The sequence below is a fragment of the Seriola lalandi genome, unplaced genomic scaffold (genome assembly GCF_002814215.2).
Source record: "Seriola lalandi dorsalis isolate HSWRI2012SDOR001 ecotype SW California unplaced genomic scaffold, Sedor1 jcf7180002054563, whole genome shotgun sequence".
Lineage (NCBI taxonomy): Eukaryota > Metazoa > Chordata > Actinopteri > Carangiformes > Carangidae > Seriola > Seriola lalandi.
The window spans coordinates 1,112,578-1,136,139 of NW_019525116.1; the positions used below are offsets into that span (position 1 = coordinate 1,112,578).

The 23,562-nt window shown below is 40.9% G+C and overlaps 1 protein-coding gene across 1 annotated transcript in view; it reads left to right on the plus strand.

The window, feature by feature from the left end:
• caskin1 (CASK interacting protein 1) overlaps window positions 1-23,562 on the plus strand; it is a 106,195-nt gene that overhangs the window by 40,417 nt on the left and 42,216 nt on the right. Inside the window, exon 2 of the mRNA XM_087176645.1 lies at window positions 14,557-14,608. Coding sequence (XP_087032771.1) covers window positions 14,557-14,608 — 52 coding nt within the window. The remainder of the gene's footprint in view (window positions 1-14,556; window positions 14,609-23,562) is intronic.

Below are 23,562 nucleotides of genomic sequence, written 5' to 3' on the forward strand. Positions count from 1 at the left end.
TATCCATGACACACACGAATCATGTAGTATATCAATTGTCTGTTTTTATATCTCACACGTCTTTAATTTTTAATCGCGTTGCAAATATCATCTGAACCAAGTCACCACTGCTGTACTTGATAAATGGGATCTATAGAACCGTGCACTGCAGCGCTCCATTATAGAGCAACTAATTACTTTGGCCGATTACAGAGGCGCTAAGTTTTTGACACGTCACAAATCACCACACAGTTAAGGGAATGTTTTTTTAATGCAGTGTTTGGCTGAAATAATCCACAACAAAAACCTAAATTAGAATCACTCGTTTGTTTCATGAGTGCTGCTGTGTATCCCCGGCGTCTCAGCTAGTGTGTTTGTGTATTGTTTGCCTCTCTGTGATTATAATTACTCTGCCTTCTGTTTTAATGGTTTAGTGCTCCCGTTAGCTTTGCTTTGATTTACGCAGGACTCACCTCAAAGTGAGACTCACACTGCGGGAGAGACGTGAAAATACACAATTAGTGCGTTTTACTACCAGCATCCCAGAAGTGTCTATGGTGAGGAGAAACAGGCGGATCTATACTTAAAGTAAATCACTTGCCAGAGATGAGACAGACCCCACGCTGCTTCCTTAAACATACCTGTGATTTCAAACAGCCGGTGGCATCGTAGCAACCACAGACCATCTGGTACCCGTGTCCGTAATCTTACATTTTTCAATGTTCAGTTCTTTTTAATGAATGATCAATATCTAACAAATCCCTTTTTGGTTAATTATCTGATCATTGAAATGAATTTGTGTTTTAAGTTTTTAGTTGAGACCTGGCTAAAGAGCATTACTGCTGTAAAGAGGCTTGTCCTCCAAACTGTCATTTTTATCAGTCAGTCAGACAGGAAAGGAGAGAAGGCTGCAGCCATTTTCTCTACACAGTTTGTGTGTAATGACGTTGACCTGGGAGAATTTACATCATTTGAACATCTTGCTCTTGAACTCAAGAATTATCACTGCTCATCAATACATTATATTCATGACTATCTCTGCACGAATCTGCAGAGCTGATCTCACTTGGTATGAGCAGATATCAACCCACTCGCCCACAAAACACCATCTCAACTGTTTACTACACCTACGAGAATAATATGCACCAGACTAAAACATGCCTTTTCATGGCAGCAGCAGCAGCAGCAGCAGCTAATCTCTCTTAAATTCATGGCCTGCCCTGTCTCATGACTTTGTGCAGCCTGTCCTTCCGGTGCTGAACGTCTCTCTCCTGCATCTTGCTCCTCTCTGTCTGGACATCTTCACCTTTCTGCACTCCTTCCTGCCTGAGGAAGTATTACGATTATTCTTTTGAACTGACACTAAACATATTAAATATGCAATGTGTAAAGGATATGGCAATCGTCAACATAATTAACATTAACTCACAATGACACACACCAGTGATAATGCAGAATCCTTTGTTTTCATGCCTCAGTATGTTGTCTCCAATTTCTCAAACTAAGTGCACAGAGAACACTGCACCTTAATTAGCAGAAAGGAAAATATATTAGTATGAAACTAAAAAGCAGGATAACATTAAAAGGAGTAGGTGTTATGTTAAATTGTTAAATGTAAATATGTAGGTGTGGGTGGTGTAGTTAAAGAAACACTAGCCATGTAATTGTGAGGTGGCCTACTAAAATTATAATTATTTTTAACAGTGGTGATAAAGTGAAACTATTTGACTGCACTGAGCTCAGCTGATCTGGGTACAGGTGTCAGCTGAATGTCTGAATAGAGGAGTCTCCATGAAGACTCATTTGTTCACTCGGAGTCTCTCTGGAGGAAGCAGATGCTGTTTTAGACAGTTCATCTGGAAATAAGGATGTCACACTCTCACACTGTTACCACTCTCATTACGGCAATGTGAATGTTTCTGTGTGTGTGTGTGTGTGTGTGTGTGCGTGTGTGTGTGCGTGTGTGTGTGTGTGTGTACATGTGGTTCTGAATCCTAGTGTTTTGGATATGTGTACAGCACACATCTCCATGTGTAGGAAGGGCTAGAGGATGCTTGTTGCCTAGCAACCACCTCTATGCAACCCAGCGCTCCCTCATTTTGTGTGTGTGTGTGTGTGTGTGTGTGTGTGTGTGTGCATGTGGAGTGAAGGAAGCAGAGTTAAGCTGCGGGGTAAGCAGTTGCAGCAACATCATGAAATCAGTATTTTCCCAGAGTTCTTCTGCGGCAGGCTGCAAAATAGTGAAGTAATTCAGTGTGTGCATCTGGACATACTTTTGCATGTGTATCTGCGTGTGTGTGTGTGTGTGTGTGTGTGTGTGTATGTGTGTGTGTGTTAGCAGCAGGTGGTGGTACAGAATAAAGCTACCAGCAGATACGTCATGCAATCCACAACTGTGTAGGTGAAGTTACTCAACTGCTTTAAAATTGGTGTTATTTTGATTTTAAATTTTAAGCCCCCACACATTCATAATCCATATTTGTGCAGATAACATTTGGATCAATGGTTTTTTCTCATCACATCAAATGAAGTGGATCTGGATCATTAGTATAACTCACTGCATGTCACACAATCACCGGTCCCCCTTATGCAGAAGCAAGACTTAGTGATGAGGAAGCGTGTCACCAAGTATTAGCAAAGCTCATACGCATGTGGTGACATTGACCAGTCGCTGCCCTTACCATGACGAAACCCACCAGGGAAGCACATTACACTGCAGAGGCCATAGCTGTGTCTCTAAACTGCTGAGAAAATGGTTCAGGCAATGGGAAACACTGTATGTAAAGCCAGTTCAGTGTCAGTGTTGTGTGACATAGATGTGTAAAAAGTGGCGAGTTCTGTAGGACACATGTTAAGTATTGTGAATTATATAAATAGCTCATTAATAACACTGTAACTTCCTCAAGATTTCAGACATTGGGGAATTTGGCATCACCAGTTTCCTTTTGGCTTCTTCACAGCAAATGTCCCCCCGTGTTTTTCCAGTGGAATGCTTTTAATGTGAAACAACAGGAGTAGGAGATGTTGGGCAGGGTTAGCATTACTTCACACAGCTCTAATACGAGAGTGAACAGTAAACAGTGAGGCTGATGTCAGTGAGATGCAATTAGAAACAGGAACACTGGACTAGATGCTGCATTTTTCCTTTTTGAGTTTGAATCCAGTAATAAACAGCCATTGCTGAAAAAAATTATAGCCACTCATAGCAACAGAAAATGAACATAAATGGGCAAAATACGTTATTATTATGCAACAATCTCATACTGCCGTTACATCCCCTTCTATTGACATTATAAAAGTGAAACACTAGTTTTGTATTCAAACATCATGTTACAGATTTTAGGTTGCACCACTCATCCCTTTATGCTGGGTAGTGTGACCTGCTTCCATCTGAATGGCGGCCACTTGGATGAAAACAGCAACAAATGTGGAACTAGCACTAAAAATTACCCCCAATTCCCGGCGCTACGCCATCATCATTCCCTGGCTGTATTCGCTCTCTGGCGGGACACTGAGTTCCAGCAGCGCTGCTCATTTGATCTGTCGGCCCACTTTTGAGTCTCTCTAAATGTTTTATGAAAGTTGGCTGACATTTCATCTTGAAAATATAGCGGAGTGTTTGACAGCTCGGGATGCGTTTAACACGTTGTAAACCAACATGTTGGCTCATTGGCTGAGGTTACACAATGAATCACACAAGGAAACGAGAAGATGTTAATATGTAATCATGTTGTCAAGTGGATGCTCAGTAATACATTATATGTGCATAATAATGTTTATATACTGTAAATGTATAGCTCTAATCGTAAAATGACACCCAAATATGTGACTGCGAGTGTGTCAGTGCTAAATCGTGTGTGTGTGTGTGTGTGTGTGTGTGTGTGTGTGTGTGTGTGTGTGTGTGTGTGTGTGTGAGAGAGATGTGAGCAGATGGCATGTGTGTGCTACCTGCTCAGAGAGCTCTGACCAGGAAGTGTTGAGGAGAGAGGAAGCATAGAGAGTCAATGAGGATCAAACAGCTCCTGCAGTTACCATGCTGACACACAGACACACACACACACACACACACACACAGTGACAGGCAGCTGGTAGTATTTACGTATATGCAGATAAATTATTAATACTAATTAACTACAGGTTTATGAACTTGTTCACAAATCACTGTAGTGTCTGTATTTGGTTTGGATGTGAAGCTGCCTGTCACTGTGTGTGTGTGTGTGTGTATATACACTCATGATACAGCACTTTGTGTGTGTGTGTGTGTGTGTGTATACACTCATGATACAGCACTTTGTGTGTGTGTGTGTGTGTGTGTATACACTCATGATACAGCACTTTGTGTGTGTGTGTGTGTGTGTGTATACACTCATGATACAGCACTTTGTGTGTGTGTGTGTGTGTGTGTATACACTCATGATACAGCACTTTGTGTGTGTGTATACACTCATGATACAGCACTTTGTGTGTGTGTGTGTGTGTGTGTAGGCCGATTAACTGTGTGTGTGTGTGTGTGTGTGTGTGTGTGTGTGTGTGTGTGTGTGTATACACTCATGATACAGCACTTTGTGTGCGTGTGTGTGTAGTGTGTAGGCCGATTAACTGTGTGTGTGTGTATGTGTGTGTGTGCATCCGGCAGACAGGGAATGATGTTGGCAGAGCTCCCATTATTACCCACTCTGTCCTTATATGATGTCTTGTACAGAGTCTCTGTCCTTATTTGATGACACGGGGGCGGCCATGTCCTTTTATGATGTCAGAGAATAAGAGGGAGGTCACTGAGTGCATGGAGTCCAAGGCAACACTAGTATGCGGTGCACACACAGGCATGAAGGAGAGAGCAACATTTTGAATTTTGGATGAATTTCAGCAACTACTGTGGTAACGATGCTAAATTTATGTTTTCCTGGCAGGTGAATCTTTATATAAACCCACAGCTTCTTTGTATGCTAATTTGTATTAAAAACATTTGTTTTTTAAGGCCTGCAGTGACCTAGGTTAGAAAGTTATTGTGCACTTGTTTAGCATTCCCCAGAGCTAATTAGGTGACACAGGCTAGTTCACATAGAGATGCAAATTTAGACTTTTTTTCTAATCAGTGTATGAAACCACTAAGTGGTGAAGAGCTTGAGGAGACTGGCGGACAATGACAAAAATGTTTAACCTGCAATAACTCATTTTGTGCTGCACGGCTGCAAACACAACAGTGACAAATCATCTATCACCTTTTTAGCTGATATGACAAACTTGTTAGCAAACAGTTACTCATCTACACTGTATCTAGCAGATACTGAGCAACATTATCTTTCATTAGGAGCCACCTGACGAATCTTTAGTTGCTAACAGCTTCAGCATGTTTCCAGCTAGCTAACGTTATCTGTTGTTTGGTGTTGGAAAGGTTTTTAGAGCAGCCTCGTGCTGTGGATGAAAACACAGATAAACATGGGCAAAGTAAAGCCAAAAAATTAACACAGTGACTTTTAAAAAAGTCTGAACTCATTATTTATTTCGGGCAGCAGCCACGACCTATTATATGCTTTTAAACTGATTTGTCTTTGGGAAGTATCTGAGACATTCAGGAATTTAGTTTGAATGGATTAAAAATGTCGAACTGTGGTCAGGCTGTTGTAGAAATACCTGAGAACTTTGACTTTAAATAAGTGTAAAACCAGCCTACTTCAGTGTAATATGTTACCATCTCCCACTGAGGAGTAATTTGTTTGGGTGGGTGTCAGGTGGGTTCTTTATGTATAGCGTTGATACAGATGACATCAGAGCTGATCTGCCCATCACTATTCAGGCGATAATTCTCTCAGGCTTCAGACTGATCCCTCTTCGCAAATGAAGTTAAGACAGCTAACGCAAAACCCACTGCTTTGACAATGTGTCTGTTTCATTTCATTGCTTTTCTTCTGATATGGTCACCCCCGCGATGAGTCACTACTTTGGCTGCCCTCGTCTCCGCAGCCATTGCAGCTAAGGCTCATGGGTATTGTAATTTGAGCTGCCAGCCTTATGAACCCGATGGACAGAACATGGCTTTTTAGAGACAAAGATTAAATAATTAAAGCTGATTTAGACTTGTGGTTTTCTATGATAAGTGAAAATGACACAGTAAATTCATATAATTAAGAAGCACCTTTTGAAATGTATACTGGGCTTATGATCAATAGAATTACAAAAGTCAAAAGGCAAAGGGAAAAAAAAAAATCACCTTTTGCCAGTTTTGTCTGCTCAAAGGTCAATAAAAAGACATTTCTCAGAGTAGGGAAAACTTAAACCGACATGAGAGTGTAGGTTACAACATTCCTGATTTGATTCTTCTGGGTAATGTTCACAGGAAAAGAGTCTACCTTAATAATGCAGGATGAATGCATGAAGACAGACCCTGCTACAACCTCCTGCCAAAGTAATTTTACTGCCACAATCGAGGAACACAGAGAGAGAGAGAGAGAGAGAAAAGAAACACTATCACCTTTCTCATTTGTGGACCTGGAAGGAGGGATGCCACTGGAATAAACGGAGTGAAAATGAAGAAAGGGGGGTGGGGGTGAGGGAAGTAGTCGGAGGAGGGGAAAGGGGGACAGATCGATCAGAGCCAAGACAACAGGTCTACTTTCAGAGAGCACTCCAGAGTCCAGCACACTATTTTCCATCCTCACTGCCAGGGAGAAAAAGAGAGGAAGAGAGGAAGGAAAGAGAAATTTGGGGAGACAGGAGAAGGCAGTGAGCTAACAAGAAATCGTCCTATCCTTTCCTTTCCTTTTCTTTTTTTGTAATGTAAATGTATTTCAGGATAGAACAAAATAAACTCCCTTGTTGTCTTTATACTAGAAACAGTCTTCCCCAGGATACATATTATATAACAGCACGGCATATTAAAAGAAGCAGGGACATTGTTCCCTTCTCCTCTCCCAGGAGGATGAGATCAGCCCATTTTTGCCACGGGTATGAAAACACATAATCAGCAGACTGCGAATAATTCCCCCTAAAAAAACATGTAGTCTCTTCTTTTACCTTCACTGCCTCTATCTCTTACTCGGAATATGAATTTATCTGACCTTTTTAAACGCGCACGCTCGCTCATGCATAGACACTACAATTAAAAACCCATCATGCTTTTCAGCTCTAAATGACCTTTGACATTCACTGGGGTGTGCTCACAGGAAGCGATCGATACCCCTTCAGGATAGACATACAAAACAGAGCAGAGTGGGCAGAGTGGACTGTGCTGTTAACTTATCTCTGAGTTGGTGGATTGGTTTCCTCCAGAGTGTCACACACACACACACACACACACGCACAAACACTAAAATGTTTATAGACTTGTGAATATGGTGCTGAGGTAAAAGAGGAACCATTTCAGAAGTAAGAAAACCTCATTTAAAATCACATAAACATAAATAATAATGCACATTACAAAAAATCCAACAGTTAACAGTAATTGTGCTGTGAAAGAGATGACAGTTTTAGCTACGCTAGCAGCATGGCCTGTAGGGATATGTTAGATAATATGTTGGTCCAAACTTTGGTCCAAACCCAAATATCTCAACAGACGTTGGATGGAATTTCATGATATTTAAGTTTGATTATCCCTTAATTCTTCATCATCGGATCAAAAATGTGTTGAATACTTTAGCCAAATTAAAAATACCTACCAAACTAATGGCATTTCCATTGTCCCTAGCTGTCTGTGATCTAATTAGCAATTGTTAGTATGCTAACACAAAATATGATGGTGAACATAGTAAACAATAAAGAAGTTATTTGTAAGTTTTGCTATTGCCATGTAGCCAGCATTAGCATTTGCATTAACACCTGTTTACTCACCAGTCTACTCCTTTACTCACTAACAGCTGTCTGTAGTGGTGCAAAGCAACGCTAATGTTAACGCTTGTTTAACATGCTAACCAGCTAACTCCGGCCTCTCTTGTCATTTTCTGATAGCGACACACTGTAGCCTCCAGCGTATTATAACCTCCTGTCTTGTAAACACAACAATGTCTGAAGCTTTTGTCAAGCGACAATCGCCACCACCAGCTCCCGGCAAGAAACCAGATTCATCGGCAGAGAAAACTTACAAATAGCTCCTTTTAATCCTGCTACATATGAGCACGTTAGCATTGTTATCAGCATGCTGAAGTTACCATTAAGCTGTGTCGCAGAGCCTCACAGAGCCACTAGCATGGTTGTAGGCTGTTTAACAACAAATAATAATGTTAGACAGAAAAGATTACAGAAATGAGCAGGGGAGCTGTAATGTTTTCACAGTGGTTTACATAGTTAATATGTCAAGATTTCAAATTGTAAAAACATAGTACAGAATAGTACATCCCTTATTTTTACATTTTGAATATTTCATGACATTCAAAACTATTTCATATTGAACGCACCACATATTTTAACATATTTTTGCTTCATACATACTTGAAAAGTTGCCCCTTGTTACACGCCCTGCTTTTCTATTTGACTCATTCTTGAAGCTGATATCCAACATTTGCTGCAGCTATCATTTGTATTTACTGCTGCTGAAATGGTCAATTTCTCTGGCTTATGTAATGCACTTGTTTATGTTGTATTTTTCAGTTTGTCTTTCGCTTTATCTTTTAAAGGAAGGCAGAATGCCAAGATCCTGCCTGGCATATACACAGAGAAGAGCCTCCCCCAAATCCCCAAGGGCTCAACATTTTTAATAACATTTATTTTAGACTTTATAATAACAGATTTTAATTTCTCAGTTTTTTAAAGATTGCTTGCCTCAAGCATTTCCAGAGAAGTTTTCTGTCTGTGTTGAAAGTTTATTTTCTGATTACCACAAAACTTTTAAATTGCTATGGTTTTAAACTGGTGAAGATCTTTGTCTTTAATTGTATTTTATTATATTCAGTTTCGGTTTTACAGTGTAGATGCCCCCCCCCCCAATCTAGGCTGGTAGAACACAGGAAACACCTATGGGTGCTGTCAGATGCTTTGATAGTGACTCCAATTAACCTGCAGTCACTGCATTACAGCACCTACTGTATATATGAAGTATGAAGGGAGAGACGGATGTGTGTAATTATGAATGCCATTTTTTTGTTTCGACATGAATATATATGGGTGTTCACAGTATCTGTGTGTGTGCCCTGTGTGTGTGCCCCGTGTGTGTGTGCGTGTGTGTGTGTGTGTGTGTGTGTGTGTGTGTGTGTGTGTTCTTCTAATGAGGCTGTAGCACTGTGGGTGTGGAGTGTTGGAGTGCTTTGAAGAAGTGTGTTTTTCGGCTGGCTGTCCTCTCCATAACCATGGTTTCACTGTTTGTTTTGACTGTCTACTCTGTTGCTGTCCAGTATCTCTGAGCAACACACACACACACACACACACACACACAAGGCATGGACACACTGATGCAATTGCAAAAACTTTTACATGAGGCATTCATCACCGTGTTTGTGTTATATACCAGGTTTGTATGTGTGTGCGTATGTGCGTGCTTGGGTGTGTGCTCAGCCGATGGTATCTAAATTGTTCACCCTCATTAGTCTGCTGAGAATGATCAATATATTCACTTTGCTCTTTGCACACTGCAAACAGGACTGTTTAAAGCTTTTTATGTTGGTCTGAATTAACTGAACTTTTGATGGTTTAACTTTAGCATTGCCACGTTGCAGTATAGTGTAATATTGCATATCTAATTACTGGCCATCCTACTTATGTAGTCAATGTCTAAAAGTACCAATGCTGAAATATTAATGACTCATCATATGTTATTAATAACTATGAGATAAGATATAATCATGTAGAGTTTGGAGGGTGGTGTCTTTTCTTAGCCTTTCCAAAACCAAAAATACAAAAGCTAACATGTAAGGAAAATGTCAGGCTAACTACCCCATTGTAGTACAGAGCAATATCTCCAAGACACATGATGAACCAACTACATTAATTTACAGGATAGCACAACCACTGTGTGGAAGCCGATTCTGGATGCTATCAGAATTTAAGCTAATGTAAGCGACCCATGTTCTGCTCTTTATTATATGAGGGGAAGTTTACACATAAATTAACTTATATTTATATTTTTCCTTTTCACGCTCATTATACTAATACAATACATTATTAATGCTGTAATTCTTCAAGATGGATCAACTGGTAGGGATGCTAACATTTTTCCTGAGAAAAGCACAGTATCGTGTATGTACAGTCGTGGTCAAAAGTTTACATACACTTCTAAAGAACATAATGCCATGGCTCTCTTGAGTTTCCCGTTATTTCTACAAGTCTGATTTTTCTCTGATAGAGTGATTGGAACAGATACTTCTTTGTCACAAAAAACATTCATGAAGTTTGGTTCTTTTATGACTTTATTATGGGTTAACAGAAAAAGTGATCATATCTGCTGGGTCAAAAATATACATACAGCAGTGCTAATATTTGGTTACATGTCCCTTGGCCATTTTCACTTCAATTAAGCGCTTTTGGTAGCCATCCACAAGCTTCTGGCAAGTTTCTCGTTGAATCTTTGACCACTCCTCTTGACAGAATTAGTGCAGTTCAGTTAAATTTGATGGCTTTCTGACATGGACTTGTTTTTTCAGCATTGTCCACATGTTCTCAATGGGATTTAAGTCAGGACTTTGGGAAGGCCATTCTAAAACCCTAATTCCAGCCTGATTTAGCCATTCCATTACCACATTTGATGTGTGTTTGGGGTCATTGTCCTGTTGGAACACCCAACTGCGCCCAAGACCCAACCTTCGGGCTGATGATTTTAGGTTATCTTGAAGAATTTGAAGGTAATCCTCCTTCTTCATTATCCCATTTACTCTCTGTAAAGCACCAGTTCCATTGGCAGCAAAACAGCCCCACAGCATAATACTACCACCACCGTGCTTGACGGTAGGCATGGTGTTCTTGGGGTTAAAGGCTTCACCTTTTCTCCTCCAAACATATTGCTGGGCATTGTGGCCAAACAGCTCGATTATTCCCTCCAGAAGGTCTCATCTTTGTCCATGTGATCGGCAGCAAACTTCAGTCAAGCCTTAAGGTGCCGCTTTTGGAGCAAGGGCTTCCTTCTTGCACGGCAGCCTCTCAGTCCATGGAGATGCAAAACACGCTTGACTGTGGACACTGACACCTGTGTTCCAGCAGCTTCTAATTCTTGGCAGATCTGCTTTTTGGTGGTTCTCGGTTGACTCTTCACCCTCCTGACCAATTTTCTCTCAGCAGCAGGTGATAGCTTCCTGATCGTGGCAGGGACAAAACAGTGCCATGCACTTTATACTTACAAACAATTGTTTGCACTGTTGCTCTTGGGACCTGCAGCTGCTTTGAAAAGGCTCGTTCCTGACTTGTTCAAGTCAATGATTCGCTTTTTCAGATCCATGCTGAGCTCCTTTGACTTTCCCATTGTAGCGTTTGTGGGTGTTTGTATCCAATGAGCCCTATTTAAATGGCCTCAGAGAAGTCACCAGCTGTAGTCACTCATAATTACTCACAAGAAGTTAAGTGGCCATGCTATGAAGCTCATTTCATTGACACAACTTTCTAAGTCACCAAAATTGCTAATTCATGTTGCTGTATGTATATTTTTGACCCAGCAGATTTTGTCACTTTTTCTGTTAACCCATAATAAAGTCATAAAAGAACCAAACTTCATGAATGTTTTTTGTGACAAAGAAGTATCTGTTCCAATCACTCTATCAGAGAAAAATCAGACTTGTAGAAATAACTGGAAACTCAAGAGAGCCATGACATTATGTTCTTTACAAGTGTATGTAAACTTTTGACCACAACTGTTGCTGTCAAATTCATATTTATGAGCCTTTATTAGGGGTCTTGCTTTGAAATGGAAAGAGTAAAAAGTGAATCAAACACAGTGTTTTTAATGAACTCACAGAGCTATTGTTAACATAATTATCCAGCTAGCTACAGCTGATACAATCTGCCAGCAACAGTTGTCATTTCAGCTGCCACCGTTGACAGTCACCTATTAGAAATCAAGAGACCTTCTTTTGTCCTAATTATTGTAATTATTGATGGTAAACCTTTCACCGTGATCAACTGTGTTGTGTGAGAACGAAAAGCTTGACAGATGTAGCAATAGTTAGCTTAGTGGACGGACAATACATGAAGTTCATGGTCATTCCCTTTAAAGTTGTTGAAAAGGCATTTTGGGAAATGGAGGATATTGATAAATGACACAGAGGAGTCAGCTTGAGGAAACCAGCCTCCATCAAACAGAAAGTGGAATGAGTATGCAGGGCGTATCTTTCCTGTAATTTGTAAAAACCAGATGCAGCTTTTCCCCTCAAAGGTCTGTCATGAAGACACCGTCAGATTAAAGGAGGGGATTTTTGCCTTATTGCAAAGGGTGTGTCCATTTTCCTGTCACATAACAGGGCTGCACAGAGGTAGGGGTCATGTCTAAGGACTAGTGGCCGTGACGTCACAGGGTCAAAAGGTTACGGCTGGCAGCTGCTGGACAGATGTAAGAGACCGTAGACAACACTGTGTGTGTCTGTGTGTGAGCATGTTTTGTTCTTTTTTGGGAAGAAGCCAGTCATTGTGTGGTGCTTATCAGTGATATCCTAAATTATAAAATACTCTCTTCTATCATTTTCTGTCTGTCGTTTCATGTTTGTTTCTCTGGCCTTTTTCAAGCTTTTCTTCATTTTATCACCATTCACCGCACCTTAGTATTACTGTAATGCATGTTAGTCGATGCATATCAGGTTCTGTGGCATTACATCCCTCTCACAACAAGTACACACACAGAGGATGTAGAAAGCTCTTGGTCCGTGTGTGTGTGTGTGTGTGTGTGTGTGTATGTATGTTTTAGAGATAGAGTGTGTGAGTGAATCCCTGCATTTAGTGGCCAGAAATAGCCGGTTAGGAAATCAATGTTCCTCTGCCAGTGGCGCTGGGAGCTGTCTCCTCTACAATAGAGGGACTGTCCTGTTTCCTGCACCCTGGAGGGAGTGTGTGTGCATGTGTGCGTTTGTGTGTGTGTGTGTGTGTGTGTGTGTGTGTGGGTGCAAAGACAGAAAGAGTAGAAAGAGATGAGTGGCTCATCTTTATCCTCTGTGCTGCATCGTCAGCTAACAGGAGACAAAAACAGAGGGCAGAAAATGAAAAATAATGTGGGTGACAGTAGCAAAATGTTGTGTTAGTAGACTTAGTACAGTCTTACACTTTTATGTGTGTGTATATGAATGTCTTCTTTCAGTGTATATACAGTATGTGTGTTAATACATGTTTGTGTGTTAACAATTGGCGCTAATAGGCGTCAGTGCCTAACCAGCATATCATGACAAAGCTCATCGACCCTGCCGTTAGTTTTCTCAGTTGTGACATTGCTCTGGCTGCGAGCCACTCGCCAGGCCTGCAGAGCTGTGATGGAGAGAGTGAGCGAGTGAATCAGTGACATCATCACTGTGAGGACTGAAAAATCAAACTGATCCAAACCCATGAGCTGCATGAAGACGCACTTCAAGCTGTATGATGATGTCACCGAATTTGGAATAAAACACATTCATATGTGCACAAAATGTTAAAGAAATACTTTACATTTACTTAAAGGGAGAACATGGGGATTATGACTTAATGCTGACAAATTAAAGCCAAACAGAGTAATGCCCTCCAGTCTGGCAGGAACTTAAATTTGTTATTATAATATAATTTTTACTCTTTCCTAACCATAATGTAACTAAATCTTCTTATTTGGGTAGTTGTTGCTGTATTACTGTCTATACCATTAATATTATCTGATATTTTTCTGATTTTTCTGTCATGTGCAGGAGAAACTGCGTCTCGTATTTGCGTTATTATCATATATTTCCATTCCAAGACAGATTTACATTCTGATCTTTATTGCAGACTATGTTGTTTGTTCACAACCTACACAGCTTTAATGTAAATACATAATGCAGTGCCAGCATCTGCACTCAAGTGTGACGTGTTGCAAAAGTCAGTTTAAATTTATTCATGAGGAGCATTTAACCAACAGCTCAGTCACAAGATGGTTTTTCAAAGCTGGCACCAGCGTGTTGTGCACTCACAACATCACAACATGAGGCCAAAGGGATGCAATGAAGTCATGTGCAATACATTCATTTCAACACATAAAACATTTTATTTGACTTTAATAACATTTTGTTATTTGACCTGGAAAGAAAGGTGCTGTGCAGCTGTAATATCTTTATGACGATGATTTCTGTCTGTGAGTTTTGAATGTGAGATTCATCCATGTGAACTCGCTCCATGTCTAACCGCACACAGTAGCCTGCCTGCTATGAGTGATGTAAATATTCTGAACGGCAGACATATTATCACCGTGGGGGCTTGAACTCGAGGAAATGACATTCTTTCCTGCAAAGAGCAGACGAAGAAATATGACGACGATATGACTCATGATGAACAACGAGGGGAAAAGTGAAAAAAGGAAAAATGATGCTTCCTTGGCTTGAAGACTGACTACAGAATACTCATCCCATATGATACTGTAAACATTAAACACAGCACTGACTGCTGTGTTACATCATAAAAAGGCATCATCCAGCTATCACTGCAAAAATCAATTCACGTTTCACTTTATTTGTGTTTCAGAGCTCCTCGGTTCTGCAAAGAAAGTGAATGTCAACTTCCAGGATACAGATGGGTGAGTTCCTCTCTTACATCTCCAACACACACCTCTCATTCGTTTCCATTATCATTGTCTGGGTCTCTCGTCCTCCACCTCCTCCTCCTCTGCCCCTGCCTTTTAACATCCACCCTCTTTTATTTCCCCCTCCCATCGTCCTCCTGGTCCCATTCATATGAAAGCTGCATTATCATGGCAGTTTTACTTCTGCCTCCATAGTATTAAAAGCTGAAGGATTAGCCCAGATACCATCAGCTAAAATTCAGTCTAGAATGGTGTGTGTGTGTGTGTGTGTGTGTGTGTGTGTGTGTGTGTGTGTGTGTGTGTGTGTGAGAGAGAGAAAAAGGAGTACTAATGGTATGATTTCATGATATTAGTTGTTACATACATGTCTCCCTGTGACCTCCTGCGTCCCATTTGCCATTAAAAGCTTTGCGTGTGTGCAGTATGTGAGTGTGTGCCCATGTGAGCACTAGTTTGTGAGTCACTGCTTGAAACCAGTAAAACGACAACACACAAAACATCAGATGGAGAGCTGCAGCCCACGCCCTTGTGATCTGTGGCAGAGACAACTGTGTGAGTGTGTGATCTGCAGGTTTAAGACCGTGGATGGATTAACCACTGAGGGGTAAAAAATTTGTCGTTGGCCCCTCAATGACCCTGTACATGGCAGTTTCATTATTTTACCAGGCAGCGCCAGTACTCTGCAAAATTTAGTTGCTTAATTGATTAATCGTTTCATTTTTAAAATTTTTTTTGCCAAAATGACAAAAATTGACTGGAACCAGCTTCTCACGGGCGAATATTTGCTTGTTTCCCAGTTTTCAATAATAGTAAATTCAACATCTTTGGGTTTTTCACTGTTGGTCAGACAACAAAAGTCATTTAAATATGTGAACGTGGACTTCAGCGAATAATCCAATCAATCAGTTATTAAGGAAAACAGTTGTCAGATGTATTTATAATAATAATTGTTGGTTTCAACCTTTCTAAATTGTACGAGTATGACAGTGATCAATTGCTGTGGCCTTTGTGTGGCCTCAATGCAGCTGAGCACCTATAAAAGATCAGATCCCTTTCCGACCAAAATCATTGTGGGAACTATGGAACCAGGGGAGACAAATTCAGGAACTAAACAAGACATTAAAAATCCCTTTTGAGCGATTCTCTTAGCGTTTCCACTGCATCTGAAGAACCATGCAAAGGAGACCGATGATAGATTAAAAAATAAGAGCAGTGTTTGAAAAGCTCAGTCGTCATGTTACTCTTTGTATTTACTCTGATGTTTGATTTTGATTTAATGAATGAGGAAAAGCAGACATACAGAGGTGGACAGGGAGATTGAGATCTGAGTGTTTTATGGTTATGATTATGCTTTAGAAAGTAACCACCACGAAAACTATCAGAAAATAAATGATCTCTTCCTCACTTGCTCCCCTGTCCGCCCATCGTCTATAATGATACTAGTTTCACCCCATTCTTCATTATTTTGTGAATGAGGGGGTACTAAAGTTGCAGTTGACGTGGTGTCTGTGTTTAACCAGCCAGTGACGTTCAGGCCCACAAATTCCCTAAAGCCCCAGAACTTCTGTACAATCAGACACGTACGACCTTGGAGAAGAGACTTATTTTACAAGTAGAACTAATGTTCAGGAAGTAGATTAAGTCCCTCCAGTCAAAGTGCAGCCTTTTTCTTTTTTCTTTTTTTTTTGCTCCACTGGAGGCGTTCCAGCAGGCTGCTCCTCAGCTGCCACTTTCCCAGTATAGTTTAAAGCTGCTTTGCCGACCTTGTTTTGTATTTGAGCAAAACGCAGCTCATTTATGATCCACAGATACTTTGTGGCTGAACTTTACTCATTTTAATTACTTACAACTGTGTTGTCTGTATTTCCTGAACAGTGCTCATTAGAAGAGGGGAAATTCACCAGCTTGTTTTACAGACTTTGGAGGGGACGTGACATAAACAAACAAACAAAAAAAAAAGTAAATATGTGTCATTTAGTGTTAATTTTAAGTTTTAAGTCCGTTATACAGTCATTGCATGCGAAACAGGCTCTGGAAATGATGTCGTGATGCAGTGGGACATTGGGGATGAGAGAGACATCACTCATCATCAAAACAGCTTTTTTTTTTACAGACTTAGAGAAACCATGCCAAGGAGCACTGAAGCTGTGCCAGATGCTCCTGGTGGTCATCATCACTTTCTCCATCAATTTGGCTTGTGCTGTATCTGTTTATCCATGATGCATGTGTGTCTGCTGCACAACAAAAGACAGAACAAAATTCCTCCACCCACTGGTCTTGCCAGCTCCAACCCTTGTGAGAATAAATTAAACTGAGCTAAAAGACTGAAAACTATGCCGAATAAAGTGGTTTGTGTAAAGATAAAGATCAAAAGTAATCCTCACAGAGCGGCTTTGCCACTCTGAGTGATAGTGAACAGTGTAATCTAATTAGTGTGTTTACTGTTATTGCCTCTTTGCCCCTTAATTCCTCTCACAGTATTAAGTGCTTCATGTAGGCTGCTGCTAACATGGCGGCGTGTGATTGTCTGCTGCACAAACAAGTCATGAGTGTTGTTTGTGATAGAAATGCATGTATCATGTTAAGTGTTAATCTATAATGAGCACACAGTGTAAACGAGTCTGCACAAGCGTATTCATTTCAGATTCATTTACTCTCCCTGGCAGTCACTCGGAGACTCGTTATGAACTCACTCTGCAGAAGAAAATCTTAATTGGGATATTTCAGCGCAGTTTTTTCCTCGTCTGCAGCGTGTGTGTAGAAAACATAATTTCCTAAGTGGTGTCAATCAGCTGGTTTTGCACCGTCATTAAAAGCAGCAAGAATCCAACAAAAGCTGGTCATCATTTTAATGTTGTTATAATTAGAAAACAGTAGTAGTAGCAGGAGGTAGGAGCAATGTGGAGAGAGTGGTGATGGAGACGGTGATATGCAGTGGAGAAATGAACAGAAAAAGAGACGCTTTGTCACACATACAGTACATGTTAGGACGTCATAGGAGATGGGAGACATGACAACAACAAAGCACAAAGAGTGTGCAGAGGATGAAGATTCCTCTTTATAAACCCTGACAAGGAGATTCCCATTGAGGCTGACAAGTACATTACAAGAAAGCTCCAGTACAATTATATATGCACTGTTCTGTATGCAGGACTCAGTTTGTGCTGGATCCTGTTGTAAAAGGATCTGGGACAGCCCACTGTTCTATTGGATCCTTTGTCACTATCAAAATCTGCCGGCTAAATACATTTTGTGTAATATTTAATGTCATCTGTTCTGTTACTCATACAAAACATAAAACAACCAAATTAATTAGATGAAGATACATGTGACCATTGCTAAGCTGTTGTTTCAGAACCATGGACAGGGCTGTTTGTTTTGTGTGTGTGTGTGTGTGTGTGTGTGTGTGTTTGTGTGTGTTCGTGTGTGTGTGTGTGTTCGTGTGTGTTCGTGTGTGTGTAGTGTGCTATGTGTTGTGTTTTTATTTTTCAGCCCCAGTTCCTCCTGATTTACAAATTAAAGCAGTTGACTGTATGTGAGTGTGTTTGTGCACTCGCTCAATCGGAGAGTTTCACAATATGAAAACACAGACAGAAACTCTTTTTGTCCCTTCTCTCAGAATAAACACATAGAGGGAAACAGCATGTATTTGGAACCAGGCATACGAGAAGCACATTTAGTATTCACGTATTCATACAGTAGCTGGAGAGACTCGGCCTCGAAGAATCTGGTTCACCTGAAATAAACCTGCACTTAGTAGCTCACAAGGAAATGTTACAAAAACAGTAACAGTGATCAGCAAAAATAAATAGTTGAAAAGATTAGTGATTCATTATAAAAACCAAACTTGTTTCCTTCCAGATGCAAATTTCATTTTCTGGTAACTGCCTCAACAACAAACTATAGGCTACCTCTGCGTTAGCTTAGTCCCCTATGCAATTTGATAATGTGCTAAGATCATAAACTTTTTTATTTTAACTTAATTTAATGTGATCGGTTTATTTGATCCAGTTTAATGGCTGAGCTGGAAGCCACTGAGTAGATGTTGTATCGTGGTGCACTTTGAGAACCTTCTCAATTTTATTTTTTTTAATAACTTTAATAACTCAAACTTTAGCAAGACATACAGTCTCTTAGGTCAAGTTTGGACTGAACCACTATAGGGTGTGGGACTGCTTGTTTAGTCCCCTGCTGCAAACTTGGTTGTGACCAAGCGGCATCCTCTGAGGCTGGAAAATAAAGCCACCACTGAAGTACTAAAAACTGCAATTACTACACTAGAGTCTGTCTCTAACAGTGAGTCAATCCCCATAGACTCGCTTGTTAAAATGTCCAACTTTACAGCAGAAATAAACACGTTTACAGCCTGATACAAAAAACGGTTTTAGTCTCTGTTGCTAATTTCCTCCTTCATGACAACTGTACAGGAAGTGAATTTTTATATAACTCAACTGTTTAAATATTGTTAAGGCTTAAAGTTAGTGCCACAAACTGGCATGAACTCATTTTTGGATTAGCTGGGAGTTAGGGGCGGAATCAGGCACTGCCAAGATGGCGATGGCGGAGCAGCACACTCTGAGCAGCTCACTCTGAGCTTCAAAACCTATGGGTGAACACACACACACACACACACACACACACACACACACACACACACATGTTAACATGTTTGTCACAGAGGAGGCTTATCTGTACTGCACACCAGCGGGGGGGGAGGGGTCTTTCTTCCCTCCCTGTCCAGTGTGTGATTGTTGCAGCAGTGTGTTTTGTGTTTTGAGAAGAACCAAGAAGCACAAAAAAGCTCTCATTACTGAAAATAGGTCAAAGCGAGTGTGTCTGTGTATGTGTGTGTGACAGGTGAAGAGCAGCGGTCTAAAGCTTGTTTACAGGGTGATTGTGCAGCAGCAAAATAACATGAAAAGACTGTGTGTGTGTGTGTGTGTGTGTGTGTGCTGACAATGCAGAGGGGATCAAGCCAGTCACAGATATGTGTAAAAATACACAGACAGAGAGGGAAGGAGAGGAGAAAGACAAGCAGCCTTTGAGAGGATCGTAAGAGAGACAGAGATGAACAATGGAGATAAATGAAGCAGCAGCCGGTGAGAGACTGTAAAACCAGGACATGAAACAGAGTTTGGTTTCAGAGGCAGTGATGCAGTGGTGTGTTGGTACATGGGGCTCACTGTGGCCTCCATCGCTACATGAGCATCGTAAATGAGAGTGGTATAAATATATAATATAACAAAAGTGACAAATCCTCAGACAGATATTATGCAAATATGGAGAGAAGGCCGAGACCACAGATTACGTTAAAGATTGTAACATGATTGGCTGCATTGCTCTTTTTAAGTAGGTATACAGTGCATGGGGAAACCCACCAGCACAGAGGTGGTTATACAGTTAATGTAAAAATCTGCATATCCGCACCACTACAGTATGAGAGAGAAGAAAACTCGAGAGAGACGAGTAGAAACGCAGCAAGGGATCAGCCCGAGGACTCGGATGCAGAAGATGGAAAGACGAGCGATAGATTCATGGAGGGGAGAGGAGACTGGAGAGGATGTACAGGGAAAGAGGAAGGAGAAGAAGGCAACAGAGAGATCTGGAGAGAGATGGCTGGAGAGAGAAAGAGAGAGAGAGGGATTTGTGGTGGAGAAAAAGAGAAGGGAGGTATAAATATTGTATGGAAGGTTTTGCTACTTGGCAAAAGCGAGGGCTTCCCTCCTTGTCCCCCATACATGTACCCCACTGACACACTCAGGGCTACACACACACACACACACACACACACACACACACACACACACACACACACACACACACACATTGTATGTGTGTGTGAGTGCTGTTTTACTCAGCCCAGTGCAGCATTGTGTAACCATATCCTTGTTTAACCCTGGATGGGGAAGCGAGGGAAAGCAGACCCAGTCGTGAGATGCAGGAGTCGGTTATGACACAGATGTCTTCACTTGATATTTTATTCAGATGTTTGATCTCAGGCCTGTCAGGGTGTTTTACAATCCTGACTCCAACAGCACATTTACTTATTTATTCTTATTCTATATAAATACTAATATAGTCGGACTTAAAACAATAATCACTATTAGTTGTATAATTATCAGTAATAAGCAACAGAAATCATGGTCATTTTATCAGTGTGGTTTACATTACAGCAACAAGCAGAGGTGTAGTGGTGAGCCACGTATACCTAGCTCCAGACCGAAGGATTTACTGTACGCTCAACCTAAAAATAGCCAGAGACACGTCTCTTACCTTCATCTGTGGAGCTTGCAGAGACTGAAGCCAATCATGTTACAAGCGTTCATGTAATCTGTGGTGTGAACTGTGCACAAGATACTTTTGTTCCCTGACTTTGGGATTAAAGGTGATTGTTCTCAGCAAGTGGGTCACAGCCAGCTGTGGTCATTTTATATTCTCTGTTTTCTGAATGTACAGATGATAAACACAACCATGTAGTGAACTCTCGCTCACCCTCTCTCATATTCAATCCAAGGTTGAGCTCATGGTCGACCACTGTGGCCCTGATCATATCCGAGGCAACAGTCCTTCGTGGTCCTTATCCTTCTCTTCCTCCTCGTACTCTCACTCCTTGACCTCTATCTCTTGCTTCACCGCTGACTTCCATTCTCCTCCAGAACGGGAGCGCTCATCTGTGGCTGCTTTATCTACACCTGTGAGGAGTGGGTGCTGCCAGTTGGTAAAGAAAGGCTGGCATTGTGATTAGTGTTGTTTTCCAAAGGAGGAAAAGAGATTTTTAATTTCGAATGCTGTGCCTGAAGTTGCGTTTTGCAAAAAGAGGGATGTAGAAACTGAGTGCAACTCTGGTATGGAGGAATATAATATGTAAAATATAAGAAAATGTAACAATAACAAAACAAGAGTAGAGAACAAACTATCAAAAATGATCAATTAGAAGTCTGTTGTAGTATGTATTGAACTAATACACAAACTCAAACTATAGACAGTAAAAGACTATGGGAAGGAGAAAGGGAATAGATAGGGGGAGTAGGGAGCAGAGGAATAGAAGAGAGGAAAATAAGATGAGAGTCAAAACAAGGAAAAGGAGAAGAGCAGGGAGAGAGAGAGGAGAGGAGGAGTGATGGGTGATCTGTAGTGAATAAACTGGAGCAGGACACTGTGGGAGTGCAGGACTCTTTAGTATGCTGCTCCGCACTCACAGTCACACTCAGACAGACACAGCTTTTTCTACAATGACACTTACACAGTTTACAGTGAGAAATTCAGCTTTACATACATTGATATCTATGTCTATGTTTCTACTGCAGTTAGCGCGCTAACCAGCTCGCCCCGGCCTGTCTCGTCACTGCGCTGAAGACGTAGTGCTGCTCTGTGGGTGTATTATAACCTCCTGTCTTGTAAACACAGTGATGGTGAAGCTCTTGTCAAGCGACAGTCGCCACCACCCGCTTTCAGAGGCAGAGAAAACTTACAAATAGCCCCTTTTCAAACAGACTGCAGCTGACTTTTTAATGATTGTAGTTGGCTCATTTGAAAATTAGACCCATTTAACTAAAGCTAACAGTTATGGGTTATATTGTTTCTTACTCTTGGTAGTAAATTAGAAGGCCAGACATGCTCATGTTGTGCAGATAAACACTCTGTTATTACTTAAACATCTACTCCTCTGTTTTTGGTTAGCTACAGATGCTAAGCTATGATTAGACAGGAGGGAGGGAGGGGCTTAGCAGATGACCAGCAGTGTTGTAAGGAGCGCCTTGGTTCTGGAAGGAAAAGTCTCATTCATTTTTCCCATAAGAAAAGTACATTTCTCACAGTTGGAGCTCTTCTACAGGTTGGACGACACTCTGTCAGTTCAATCATCAGTCCACATGATCAATAAAACTCAAAGGTACAAGCTTCTGTACATAAACTTTTTTTGGGGAGAAGTTAACCACAGCTCCCAAGGTGCATTCTCGGAAAGAAAGATCCAGTCACTGAGTTTAAAATTCTGTCACGTGAGCCGCAAACGACAAACATGCGAAAGCTAAAGATTACGGTGTTGAGAGACCTAACAAGAGACAACGACAAAGCATTTCGAAATACCAATATGATTCACATCTCTGACTGGATTCTTCTTTGTAGCAACGGTGGCCGAGGCTCATGGGTATTGTAGTGTTTGGAACCTGTCCGCCATGCCAAAATCAAATAGAAAATTTCACAGAAATGCAGTTGAGATACTTTCGTGGGGGCCGTGACATAAACCTGTAGGGTTGTTACCTTATCAGGATGAGCCCTAGGTTTCTTTTTTAAGAACATTAGAGAAACTGTTTAAAGGAAAATTTAAATGGGAATACAAAATGGGCAAAACACCTCTGGCACCAGCGGCCCCTTCCACTTCTGCAATTCTATTACAACCAGAGATAACCTGCATATTGCTGTTTAAGTCGCTGTTTTTGTGTCCCGGTGTCCTTGTGTCTGTTTGTTTGTCTCCGTGCACCTGTAATCTGCTTCTTCGTATCTGGCTAGCTCCCTCTCCTTCCATCCATCTTTCTGTTAGCGTGTGTCTTATGATGGGTGATGTATGTATTTGTTTGTTCGTCTCTCTGCCCTTGCTATTGTCTCATTGTAAGTCACCAGCATCAGCCAACCACCTTTGATATAAATGTATCTGCCTGTCACTGTCTCTGTTTTCAATTCAATAATTTGCACATTCTGTCTCAATCTTTCAGGCTGTCCACGTGTATCATATATATATGTATGTGTGTGTATGTATGTATTATATATATTTCCGTTCTTGGGTTCCTGTTGTAATGCTGGTACACAACCACTGTAATCCCCACTCAGCTTTTACCCTCCAAATCTAAATCTACATTTCAGTTTGCAGATGATTTACATGAAACACATCATGAAGAACCGACACATCTACATGACATGACTTCTTATATATAAAGATGGAAGAGGTTTCA